We start from the raw sequence: 13,749 nt of genomic DNA on the forward strand, positions 1-13,749 counted from the left end.
CTGCCTCCCAGATTCCCATCCACTTTTGCTTCCCCCACTAAATCTACCCGGTTTGTGAGCAGCAGGTCAAGAAAAGCTCCCCCCTAGTTGGCTCCTCTAGCACTTGCGCCAGGAAATTGTCCCCTACGCTTTCCAAAAACTTCCTGGATTGTCTATGCACCGCTGTATTGCTCTCCCAGCAGATATCAGGAAAATTAAAGTCACCCATGAGAATCAGGGCATGCGATCTAGTAGCTTCCGTGAGCTGCCGGAAGAAAGCCTCATCCACCTCATCCCCCTGGTCCGGTGGTCTATAGCAGACTCCCACCACTACATCACTCTTGTTGCACACACTTCTAAACTTAATCCAGAGACACTCAGGTTTTTCTGCAGTTTCGTACCGGAGCTCTGAGCAGTCATACTGCTCCCTTACATACAGTGCTACTCCCCCACCTTTTCTGCCCTGCCTGTCCTTCCTGAACAGTTTATAACCATCCATGACAGTACTCCAGTCATGTGAGTTATGCCACCAAGTCTCTGTTATTCCGATCACGTCATAGTTCCTTGACATCACCAGGACCTCCAGTTCTCCCTGCTTGTTTCCAAGGCTTTGTGCATTTGTATATAAGCACTTGAGATAACCTGTTGATCGCCCCTCATTGCCAGTATGAGGCAGGAGCCCTCCCCTCACAGACATTCCTGCCTGTGCTTCCTCCCGGTATCCCGCTTTCCCACTTACCTCAGGGCTTTGGTCTCCTTCCCCCGGTGAACCTAGTTTAAAGCCCTCCTCACTAGGTTAGCCAGCCTGCTGGCAAAGATGCTCTTCCCTCTCTTTGTAAGATGGAGCCCGTCTCTGCCCAGCACTCCTCCTTCATGGAACACCATCCCATGGTCAAAGAAACCAAAGCCTTCTCTCCGACACCACCTGCGTAGCCATTCGTTGACTTCCACGATTCGACGCTCCCTACCTAGGCCCTTTCCTTCCACCGGGAGGATGGACGAGAACACCACTTGCGCCTCCAACTCCTTTATCCTTCTTCCTAGAGCCACATAGTCCGCAGTGATCCGCTCAAGTTCATTCTTGGCAGTATCATTGGTGCCCACGTGGAGAAGCAGGAAGGGGTAGCGATCCGAGGGCTTGATGAGTCTCGGCAGTCTCTCCGTCACATCGCGAATCTTAGCCCCCGGCAAGCAGCAGACTTCTTGGTTTTCCCGGTCAGGGCGGCAGATAGATGACTCAGTCCCCCGGAGGAGAGAGTCCCCGACCACCACCACCCGCCTTCCCCTCTTGGGAGTGGTGGTCGTGGAACCCCCAACCTCAGGACAGCGCATCTCATGCCTTCCAACCAGCGGAGTCTCCTTCTGCTTTCTCGCCCCACCTTTTGCTTCAGGTTGGGGGGCTGTCTGTAAGTGAGGACTGGTCTGTCTCCCAAGATTTGTGAGAGTGATAGGTCATCCTTCAGGATAGGTTGTAGATCCTTGATGATGCGTTGGAGAGGTTTTAGTTGGGGGCTGAAGGTGATGGCTAGTGGCATTCTATTATTTTCTTTGTTGGGCCTGTCCTGTAGTAGGTGACTTCTGGGTACTCTTCTGGCTCTGTCAATCTGTTTTTTCACTTCAGCAGGTGGTTTTAAGAATGCTTGATAGAGATCTTGTCTCTGTCTGAGGGATTGGAGCAAATGTGGTTGTAACTTAGAGCTTGGCTGTAGACAATGGATCGTGTGGTGTGTCCTGGATAGAAGCTGGAGGCATGTAGGTAAGTATAGCTGTCAGTAGGTTTCCAGTATAGGGTGGTGTTTATGTGACCATCGCTTATTAGCACAGTAGTGTCCAGGAAATGGACCTCTTGTGTGGATTGATCCAGGCTGAGGTTGATGGTGGGATGGAAATTGTTGAAATCATGGTGGAATTCCTCAAGGGCTTCTTTTCCATGGTCCAGATGATGAAGATGTCATCAGTATAACGCAGGTAGAGTAGAGGCATTAGGGGACGAGAGCTGAGGAAGCGTTGTTCTAAGTCAGCCATAAAAATGTTGGCATACTGTGGGGCCATGTGGGTACCCATAGCAGTGCCGCTGACTTGAAGGTATACATTGTCCCCAAACGTGAAATAGTTATGGGTGAGGACAAAGTCACAAAATTCAGCCACCAGGTTTGCCGTGACATTATCGGGGATAGTGTTCTTGACGGCTTGTAGTCCATCTTTTTGTGGAATGTTGGTGTAGAGGGCTTCTACATCCATAGTGGCCAGGATGGTGTTTTCTGGAAGATCGCCAATGGATTGTAGTTTCCTCAGGAAGTCAGTGGCGTCTCGAAGATAGCTGGGAGTGCTGGCAGCGTAGAGCCTGAGGAGAGAGTCCACATAGCCAGACAGTCCTGTTGTTAGGGTGCCAATGCCTGAGATGATAGGGCATCCAGGATTTCCAGGTTTATGGATCTTAGGTAGCAAATAGAATACCCCTGGTCAGGGCTCTAGGCATGTCAGTGTGGAGACTCAGGAGTTGAGCACTTGCAATGGGAAGAGGTTGGGAAAGAGAAACTTATGTGGCAAGATGTGTGGAAACTAGAGGAGTCACACGGCATACATGCTGTATGTGATTCATAAAGAAAATAGTAATTTTACACAGGCTTGGAAGTGTCCAAACATCCATAGCCAAGGCATATGTAAGCCCAGAACTATCTGCCAGTGTGAAGGAAATCAGATCAGTGTCAAGAATGCATCAAAAGCCCCTGTTTAACTCTTGCTAGGTGTGACTGAACATTCACAGCAGTTGTAATCTTTGCATGGCTGGGTGCACTGTTAAAAATAGTTCTGTGATTCTTTCCCCAGTAAAGAAATGAGAGCAAAAAAACTGCAATATGTCATTCTTTTTTAAAAGAATTGTGGGCAAAAAAAAGTCTGCTTTAAATAATCATAAAAAAGCATCCAGAAAAAAGTTTCTGTAATAATCATTTATTGTGCTTTCATGCTAAAGGATCCCAAACCAATTCACAAACGTCAACTCCTATTCAATCTATAGCCAGGGGTTTCTTCATCCACAACTGAAATGCATCTGCCACTGGGGTGAAATGCACCAGCTGTATGACAGTGCCCAGCAATGCTATGTAGTAGTTAAGCCTGGAAGTGAAGAATAGTTCTGCATCTAGTTGAAACAGCAGGGGAACTTGGATAAGCAGACCATAATTAGCCAAATACGGGTACTCGTGCTAATGTGTCATGGGATCTTTCAAAACCTGGATGAGTGCCCACTTCTAGCAGCACCACATCCCCTAGTACCATGCTGTGATGTTGCTTCATTACAGACTGGAGCTGGCCTGATGAGAAACTGTATTCGAACAAACTGAAACTTTGGCAAAGTTCAGCTCTGAATAGTGCAGCTCAAGCCCACCTCTAGTAGTGACTCGGGGGAAGGAGGATTCTTGCTGAATCAACTCTAGGACAGAGCTATTTGTGAGCAAACTAAAAGAACGTGTCAGCTCACTGGGATGTCCTTCTAGAGTAGGTTCAAATGTATGAAAATGCTCCTTATGTCTGAAGATGCATTTTTACATTGGAATATGGAAACTGTAAGATGAACGGTGACTTCTGTGTGAGAAGTTTATCTCTGCTCTGGCTGGCTTGGCCCAGAACAGGTCCCCTTCTGACTCATCTGCTGGAGATGTCTGTGGACTGCAGTAATTCTGAGTCCTGTCTTGACCCTAATAATATGCCAGTTATGGTGGGGGAGAGAGAGAATCCAGCCTCAGATGGGGACTCCGATAACTAGAGCCCTGCGTGGATATGAAATTTGGACCCACATCCATCTGCAAACATGGTCTGTGGATATCCACATCCATGGATATCCGCAGATTTCCAGGCCTCTACTGATAACTGGTTAAGTCTCTCTTCTAATATTTGTTACACCAGTTGGTAGTCACAACAGTACTGTGTGTCCTTTATGCTGCAGGGGCACGAATAAGCACATAAAACACATAACCAACTCAGCATAGAATTAACCATCCTTGTTTTGAGAAAATAAGTGCAATATGAATGCATTTTAAAAATGATAAATCACAAAATAACTTTTTCTGAGCCGAGTCTTTCCACTGTTAAGTCCCTCAGGAATGTACTGCACTTTGCTATGTAAGGGAAAAGAAAAGTTAACCAATGGCAAATCCTGTGCAAAGCATTCAGATAGAACACATGACACACTCTTAGGAATCTGGGCCTTAACACTTATTCCAGAGCATGACTTAAGCTGCAAAAAAGGCACAGCTGTAACATCATAACAACCCTACTACCAAGCTGAATCTTCTACACTGAGGTAAATGCAGATACCATGTTTGACGGCTGAGTTTGCAATGTAGTATGTGGACATCCTCCTAAACCCCTTTCTTCTAGTGCCAACTAACTGTGTAAACTGGTAACTGTGCTTCAGTTAGAATTTCAGTCTCTCCTGCTGTGGTCAGTCTTTCTGGTTTATTTTTTTAATGACTAATTTCATATTTAATATTTTGACAAATGTGAGGTACTGTACATCCTGAATCTCTGTAGAGTGTACACATAGTAGGCCTTGTTTCACATGCTGAACCTCTGGATGGTTTGTTGCCATGGTAGGTGAGAGAACCTGGCATAAAGCATAAATACTCTACCTATCCCTTCTTGGCTGGAAAAGCAGCTGATGTGTAATGCCAACCTCCCAGAGAAAAAGGGGCAGTAAGGTAAAGGCAGCACTAGTCATATAAGCCAAGGAAGAGCTGTGTCCTGAACACATTTCTGATTTGCTTACTGTGCTGGTCGCTTCGGTCCCTTGTCCCATCTACTTTGCCATCTGGAAGTATCCTCAAGAAGTGGCCTCCGTTGCTGCAGTACAGGAGTTTGGGCTTCTTGTAGTTCCCCACTGGAAGATTGAATTTTTCGGTCAGGGCGGTGAACGTTGTTATTTCGCCTTCGGCCATCTCTGCGCCTCTCCCTGTGGCACGTCTTCAAGACTGTAAGAAATTCAACAGGCTTATAGCAGTAATGGCAGTGAAGTGTGCAGCACACTTCTTGTACCCACACTTTTAAAGGGGCAGGGAAGGACCCTAGACACACCTAGAGGAGTCACTGACAATTGTTTTACCATGGCCTCTGCAGGTGATTCGCACAATGGATGAGGCAGTGACATACTACAAAAGGTGGGGCTCCTTTAAATGTTGATAGTCCCAAAGTGGGAGGGGGCTTTTGGTTCCTGTTGGCTGTAGCCAGAATCATAGAGACTCGTTTCTTTTTACATTTATCGTTCCTCTCTCTTGACATGTGAACTAAAACTAAATGCTCAAAAAACCATGCAGTGTCTGATTGAAACCCACATGAGGTGGGAAGCTCAGAGTTAACGACTCTCACTTTGCCCCTAAGCTATTCTGACCAGATTTTGCAACACAGATTTTGTACTTCGTAATACGTACTACTTCGTACCACTGCAATAACACAGCACACGGTGGGTTAACAGAAGAGGAATTGGGTACCTCAGGGGATCGCAAATGGGCGTTGAAGCCTTTCCACTTCTTGGGCACCAGTTTGGAGATAGCTCAGGTCGGCAGGGCCAGAAAGTATACCTGCTTGGTGATCCATAGTATCTAATATGAGGTGGTTGGGTCAGTCTAGTGTTCACTGGCCAAGTGACTTCATCAGATTATTGTAGCAGTAGGCACCCTTGGTATCAAGGCTCAGCAAAAATGTTGAAGACTGAGGGCCAAGTCCTCAACTGGTATAAATAGATGCAGCTTTACCGCAACTCAGGATCTGGCACTCATTGGGTCTGGAGAGAAAGAACTACCCTCTAATCTGTAATGGTGGCTTTTCCCAGTGGGGATGAGGGGTCCTGGAAGGCCCATGCAGAGCACTTGCCCTGCCATTCCCAACGCCTACCTGTTCCATGGATAGAGGACTTTGGTCGTCAAGGCTGACAATCTGGCACCTTTTCATAAGAAGTTCTGAATAAAAATGTCTGGGATTTCATGTGTTCAAGGATTACACTCTGTAATCCACGTCCAAAGAAACACTTGTGGAAAAGGGCTTTGAGAAATACAATCGTGCTACATTCAAACATCAGTGTCTCACATTCTTTTTGTTCTTAAAGGTACCTAGCAGGATGCACTGACCCCCATTTTAGACAAATTTAATGTTCAAAAACAAAGGCATTTGAACCACACAAGAATCAGATACCACAACACTTTTTACAATGGAGATGCTGACAACACCCATAATTCTGCAAGCCAGGGCTTTAGATTAGCTGAATTTATAGTAAAAAGAAAAGGAGGACTTGTGGCACCTTAGAGACTAACAAATTTATTTGCGCATAAGCTTTCATGAGCTACAGCTCACTTCATCCAATGTGAATAACCAATAAATTTGTTAGTCAATAAATTTGTTAGTCTCTAAGGTGCCACAAGTACTCCTTTTCTTTTTGCGAATACAGACTAACACGGCTGCTACTCTGAAATCTGAATTTATAGTGAGGCACAGGCTCATCTGGCTCTAATTTTCCCAGTATTAAATTCTTCCAGAGCAAACAGCAAACTCAGTGGCAGCTTGATTTGCAGACACAAATATATTAGCATTAGTGATGGGCCAACTTCAAAAGGTTCTCTGGATTGATTTGGATAAGAACCCAATAGTTTACATGCTATTCCAAGGTTATCCCTACTTATCTGAAGTTTTCTGATCTAGAAAATGATTGTAAAATCTCGGGCAACCTGTGTCTTACATACCATGTTCTATATATTAATTGCTTACAGACAAGTGAATTGATAGACACAAAGAAGACAGAGCGCACTGTAATTCAAACATACATATAATGTAGAGCGTTTATTTGTATTGTTTTCCCATAACTATATTATAAACTTCATCTGTTTAGCTTTGATTCTGATGCTAATGCATTACAGAGATAGAGCTATGCTGTACCTAGTAGTGTGCATGCCACTGTCTCATGGCACTTACAGCCTGACCTGAGAGAAGCTAAGCACCTAGAACGCCCCCTAAATTAGAAATAAATTGCAAGTGCAAATCTGAGTACTTGACTTCTGAATGCCTGCCTGCAGGTTGCAAGTACTCAAATCTGCAGATGCAACTGAATTACATCGCGTTTACAAAAGGGAGACTGCTACCTCAGAAAAAATATTTTTGGTTTCCCAAAACCAAAAAGTTGGAGTGGGGGAGGTTGTTTTTGTAGAAAAACATGACATATTGTCCAAAAAGGACATTTCCTGTGGAAATTTCTGTTTGGATGAAAAGCTTTGTTATTTAATTGAAAAAATGTCTTGAACAAAACATTTCAACCAGCTCGGGTAGACACACTAATGTCAGGCCTTTTTTCATTTTCTTTCTTTCTTAAATGTGGCCTTTTGCGGTCTTTGTTAGGGAAAAATGTTTTCCCAGGAGAGGAAAACACTGGAAGAAAAAAGAGGACAAGACTGATAAGTTCTGTGTTCGCCAAGCCTGAAATTCTTTCTGGCGATCATCAGTTCACAACATTGTCTCTCCCTTCATGAAATTTTGCTCCGGTACTAAATCACTAGTACTCAAAAAAAACCTGAATGTTACACAAAGCCTCAGCAGCATATTATTTTAAACCTTTCCCTGTTCCTTCAGGATAGATTTGAACTTGTTTTATAAGTTACATTCTCTGGAACAAAGCCTGGGAAGCATTCCTTTATCAGACAAAAATTTCCAAAACCACATTGGAGGCTGTTTGGTTCTCCCTAATTTTGAAACCACTCATAGGTCCAGTTCTGCCATTGTTTCTTTAATGAATGAGTGCAACTGCATACTTGGAAATGGCATATTTGGACTTCTAGTGTTTTGGAAGCAGGACTTCACAGGTTCCAGTTTCAGCAGAGATGATTCCTGGTTCACATTTTTTGTAACAGTCGTGCTGTATGAATGCATGGTGGCATTCTTTGAAGTGCAATCATTCTTTCTGGAATTTGCCACTTTGAAGATGATATATCTGTAACATGGGATAGCACTGGATGCTTGTCCAGCCCCATGCATTGGCTTCATTAAAGAAGCATTAAGACAGTTAAGGACAAGCCCAGCTTTTCTTGGTATTGCTCTGAGGCTAAGTCTCTGGTATCTAAGAGCCTAAGAACATCTAAGGCCAGACTGGGTCAGACCAATGGTCCTTCTAGCCCAGTATCTTGTCTTCCAACAGTGATTAGACCAGAGCTGTAGGGGCAGTGTCACAGAACAGGGCATTTTGTAGAGATCCTCCCCCATCTTCATCTCTCGGCTTCTAGCCATCAGAGGTTTAGGGTTACCCCGAGGATGGGGTTGCATCCCTTACCATCCCATTGTATGAAAAAGTACATCCTCTACTTTGTATTAAACCTGCTGCTTATTAATTTTATTGGGTGATCCCTGGTTTTTGTAATCTGGGAAAGGGTAAATAACACTTTTTCCCCAAACCATTCATGATTTTAAAGACACCTATCATACCCCTTCCCCGCCCTGTAGTCTCTTTTCTAAGAAGAACAGCCCTAATTTCCATGCGTGGAAGCCATTCTATACCCTTGATCATCTTTGTTGCCATTCTCTGAACCTTTTCCAGTTCCACTATAACATTTAAGTTTTTATTAACACAATAGTCATGCAGCATAAATTAGAGACTTCCCACACTGTCTGCTCCCAAACCTCAACTTTCTACAGAGCGATCACCCTCACTCTATTGATAAAACTAAAGTATTTCAGCCTGTAGTACCAGCTTCCTCTGAGGCTTTCTCTGAACAAAATCAGTCATTCCAAATTATATACAGGGCTTTAGTGCTGTCTGCTATTTTTTTCACTGGGAATGAATCTAAGACCTGTAAATCATTTCACTTATTAGAACTGAAGCTGGTCTTGAACCCTTGTTCCAGGGTAAAAGGAACTTTAGGAGTTTGCAAAGTTTACGACAGATTGCTAGAAATGAGAAACGAACATCCCAAGGCCAGAGTTTCAAAACAGGATCCCAGAAAACTGTTGCAGTAGCCAAAATAAGTGAGTCACAGACTACTTTGTTTCCCTTATGTACTTGATTGTCTGGAGATCCAAGTGCATCTATGGATAGCTTTAACAGAGCGGCTGCCTTGAATTGTTTCTTTAATTTCACGTTATTCCTTTAAGGATTTACTCTATTTTTAGAACATGCTCTTGCTTGCCAGCTGCCTTTGACTCCACAAGAAAAGTTGAATGAATACTATTTTCCACTCTCATTGTCTCTCCTTTCTAGCCACTAATGCTGTTCTCATACTTTTATGACCATGTAGTTGGTATTCTACACACAGTACCACTCATGGCCCTACTATTATAAGTTTGGCAAGAATATGTTAAGTTTTATGGGAATGAAAGAGTGAGAGTGGACTCAAACCAAAGACAACATAAAAGGCCTTATTTTGCTGGGTAAAGGCCTAACCTCTTAATGATTAAATCACTTGGAGTGGAATAGAAAACTGTATCCAAGATGCTAAGCTGAGAGACATATCTCTCCTGCAGTTACTTGGTGCCCCACAGGGAGAATGAAATAGTCCAAAAGGAAAAGATTCTATAAGGAGGAGGCACACAATTGCTGACAAATCTACACCAGGAGTTGGATTAGGGCACTAATTCTGAATCTGAATATTTAGGCATTTCTAATTAATTTGGGCTAGTGTCTAGATGCCAGAGACCTACTATTTGTATTTATCCTCTCTTCCCTCTCTAGATTTGATTTCCCTTCTTGTTTTTTGTGGACTCCATGTGCTACAATTAAGTGAAAGTAAGTAACTTACTTATGGATGTGGTGGATTCTCCTTCTCTTGAAGCCCATAAATGAAGATTGGATGTCTGTCTAAAAAATATGCTCTAGCTCAATGAGAAGTTATATTCTTGAGGCAGAAATCAGTTGGTGACATTCCCATGGCCTATGTTGATCACAAGGTCAGACAAGATTATCATCACAGTCCTTTCCAGCCTTAAAATCCCTGAGTCTGTGAATTCATATGAAGAAGTCAGTGGCTAGCTTGATATCCTGGGTATCATGTAGAGTGGTTTAGAAGATGAGTGTGTAAAAACCTTCATGGTTGAAAGCGAACTGCATAGCTCTATCTGGTTGGTCTTGGCCATCCAACGGTGTGACGTTCAAATACCATCATAAAGTGAATTAACTTAACCATCAGTAGAGCAGAATCTTATCTATACCCCCTTACTTCCCCACTGAAATCTGAGACGCTTGATTTATGAGACCGTTGGACATCTGGTTTCTTCTGCATTTCACTAGTCTCTGTTTACAACTACAATGCAAATCCGCAGAGCTGAAGATGGGATGTGGTTGCTCTGCAATCTCATTGTGCACAAGAAGCCCAGTGCCCTCTGTTTTTTGGCATGTCACCAGCAAAGAAATGGGATTTTAGCACCATTACAGCCCTTGTTTTGGGATTGCAAAGGAAGACACTAAAACTTTAAGAATTAGAAGTTACCTTTTGGTGGGGAGGAGAGATGCTTTTAAAGGAAGGTTGAACCTGTGGTTTGTGAATGTCAACTGTAATCATGCCCTTTTAAAATTTTAGCACATAGAGCTTAATAGCATGCAGGCCACTTTAGGTAATGAGTACAGATGGGGCTGGGATCCAAACACCCAAGAACTTTTCAAAAGTTTGGATTTCATTCCAAACTTTGCCACCAGCCATTCCCTCTGCAGTGGACCAAGCCAGCAGTTTTGATGTGATCCCTTCAAAGTTGGAGCTGAATCTTACAGCTCAGGTCAATCTCTAGTAATACGTAACCTATTAATCCTTTGGATTAGTTCAAAAATAACAGACAGAATGTAGGGTTTATGGAAAATGAGTGATGTCCTTTCTTTACATTTCCCACCTTCATATGCATTTCCTATTTCAAAATTAGTACAGAATTCACTGGACAAAAAGTACTGCTTTCTTTGCTCTTTACAAAGATAGCGTTGGAGAAGTGACTAGAGGAATTGTAGGGGTCAGGGGATTGCTAAAGGGATAAAAGATCCTTTTACCTCTAGATTGCTCGGACAAATCCAGACTAGACCAGTTGTGGCTTAAATTGGTCTAGCGGATAGACTGCTGGGCTGGGATATGGGAGACCTGGGTTCTATTTCCTGCTCTGCCATTGGTCTGCTGTGTGACAGTGGACAAGTCACTTTGCCACACAGTGAACCAGTTCCTTAGTCACAGATGACTCTGGCAACTGCGGCTCAGTAGATTAGCTCTTCTGTACAGAAGAGCCAACCAGAACTGAAGCTTTCTAGAATGATTGGCCTGTGGTTCCTACATTGAGTCGCTCTTCCGCAGGCCCTCTGTTGACGCTGAAGAGCTACAATCTCAAAGTGAGCCTACGTTTTTAATTTTCTTAAATAGAAACACTGGGTTACATGCAAAAAACCATGTCCCATTGACCATGTCTTAAAGACAGATTTGGGTTTGAATTAAATGCACTAAAACAGTACTTGGCTAGAGATATTGTCCTTTATAAAGGGAATAAAAAATGTTCTGGAGAGTCTAAAATAAGTAGATCTACAATGTAAGTTTGGAAGCATCAGTGAAAAAAAGTGTAATTGATAATCACTTGTCATTGAAGTGATTGTCATGCAGAACTAGAAGAATCTTAACCTGATAGGAGCCACATTCTGGGCTTGTCTACACTTACATTTTATAGCGCTCTAACTTTCTGGCTCAGGATTGCGAAAAATCACCCCCCTGAGAGCAGCAAGTCTGAGCGCTTTAAAGCGCTAGTGTAGACAGGCTCCAAGCGCTGGGAATCGTGCTCCCAGCTCTCGGAGCTATTTCCCTCGTGGCAGTGGATTACCAGCAGCTCTGGGAGAGCTCTTGCCCAGTGCTCTCGCGTGACCACACTCACACTTCAAAGCGCTGCCACAGGAGAGCTCCCGCAGCAGCGCTTTGAAGTTTCTAGTGTAGACGTAGCCTCTGTTACAGCAGTGTAAATTTGGAATAAATGGGAACAGAAATAGGCCATTAGTCTTCAGTACCTATAGAATGCTAGTAACCCATGAAAAGCATAATTTTACCAAGTTTTTAAAGAAATGGGCATACCTTTCGCATCACAGGTCAGTGACTACTTATCAACTCAGTAACCTGCTAAAACTTATTCTAGCTATGTGATGTGTATGCAATATTGTGTAATAATATTGAGGCCTATTCCTTTGTAAATATTGCATGCAACTAATCTCTCACTATATACAATTGTATGTTCTGTTTTTTGGTAAACAGACTTACTATAGAATTATGTTTTAAAAATCTATTCGCTCCACGCGTTGCAGTGCTCACAGAAAATGTTGCATAAAAAAATCAGAGAAGAATCCAGTAACTTTGTTCTCATAAATATGTGTACCATCTTCACTGTGTCACTGTCTGTGAAATTGGAGTTTGCACCTGTATTTTAGATTTGCTTGAAGAGAAGGATTGGTTTTATTCATAATTTTGGTCCTGTTGGGAAGCAAATGTTGGTAGTATGAGGGTCACTAGATGGCGATGTTACCAATAGTAAAAAGAACAGGAGGACTTGTGGCACCTTAGAGACTAACCAATTTATTTGAGCATAAGCTGTAGCTCATGAAAGCTTATGCTCAAATAAATTGGTTAGTCTCTAAGGTGCCACAAGTCCTCCTGTTCTTTTTGCGAATACAGACTAACACGGCTGCTACTCTGTTACCAATAGTCTAACCTTCTGTTTAACAACTGAATGTATAGTCAGTCAGATCATGAGGGATGCTGTGTTGCCAGTTGTGAAACAGTTCTGTTTAGAAGCTGCTGTGTACAGTAGTAAAGTTTGTTCCCTGATGGTGCAGAGCTACTGATTATAGGATCCATTCACACATGAAAACAAAACCATCGCCTGTTGTCAGAAACATTACAACCCCCTCATAGAAATAAATTCTCGTTAGCTGAAGGCAACCTGACTCCTGCTGTGGCAGAAGGGATGCTGCCTGATTTCCTGACCTGCTGAAATGCAGCATTAGAGTTAATACTCGACATGCTGCACTGCGATCCAATAATGGGCCAAGAGAGCCTCTTTGTTTTCTGACCAGTCTCTTTATAAGCACTTGAAATTCCTGTTGGCATTAATTAGACTTGTGTGCATAGGGCAAGGAGAGCAGCCTCCTAAATCTTCTGTTCATAGCAGCAGCCTGTAAATAAAAATTGCATTGTCCCCAGTGAAAAAGAGGTCATCTAAAATCAGCCTTTGTTTTTTAGGACACTTCTCTGTGGAAGACTAACAATAACATGATCAGGGGCCTAGTCCAAAGCTCATTGAAGTCAATGGAAAGACTCTTATTGATTTCAATGGACTTTGAATCAGACCCTGAGAGAATTGCTACTCTTCTTATTAAAACAAATAAGTTGCAGAATATTTACAGCGATGTGCTGAAGCCCCTTTGGCATTACTATGCTGTCTAGCATAATCAAATCATACCTCTACCTAAGTACTTCTACCCCCTTCCCACTTTTCACTCCATGCAGAAGGATTAACCAGGAACTTCCTAGGATGTTTATCTATCACTCGAGAATGGGAAGCAGTTACGACAAGTAAAATATTTTAAAAGCATTTAGGACTCTGGCTCCAGTCCATCCATTGTCTGTCCTGATAGATTCCTGAAATGCTGTTTGCTTACTAATGTGGAATTGAATGTCACCTCTGCAATGAGGAATTGGTCATGGTGAGAAAAAAGATCCAAGGAGTCGAAGTATGCTGGAAAAAATTCCCCCCACTAATTAGAAATTTTCTGCATCACAAATTCTAGGAATCCTT

The 13,749-nt window shown here is 42.9% G+C and overlaps 2 protein-coding genes across 5 annotated transcripts in view; one reads left to right on the forward strand and one right to left on the reverse strand.

Annotated features, from left to right (window-relative positions):
- Nucleotides 1-13,749, forward strand: part of LOC311524837 (uncharacterized protein) — a 208,916-nt gene that overhangs the window by 135,443 nt on the left and 59,724 nt on the right. The gene's annotated exons all lie outside the window — the stretch shown is intronic.
- Nucleotides 1-13,749, reverse strand: part of FGF1 (fibroblast growth factor 1) — a 68,088-nt gene that overhangs the window by 14,352 nt on the left and 39,987 nt on the right. For all 3 annotated transcript variants that reach the window (XM_084636379.1, XM_084636377.1, XM_084636378.1), the window contains one exon: nt 4,748-4,949. In XM_084636379.1, the coding sequence (XP_084492505.1) occupies nt 4,748-4,916 (169 nt within the window). In that variant the 5' untranslated portion in view covers nt 4,917-4,949. The remainder of the gene's footprint in view (nt 1-4,747; nt 4,950-13,749) is intronic.

This window comes from Lepidochelys olivacea (assembly GCF_965140295.1).
Source record: "Lepidochelys olivacea isolate rLepOli2 genome assembly, chromosome: 8".
Classification (NCBI taxonomy): Eukaryota; Metazoa; Chordata; order Testudines; family Cheloniidae; genus Lepidochelys; species Lepidochelys olivacea.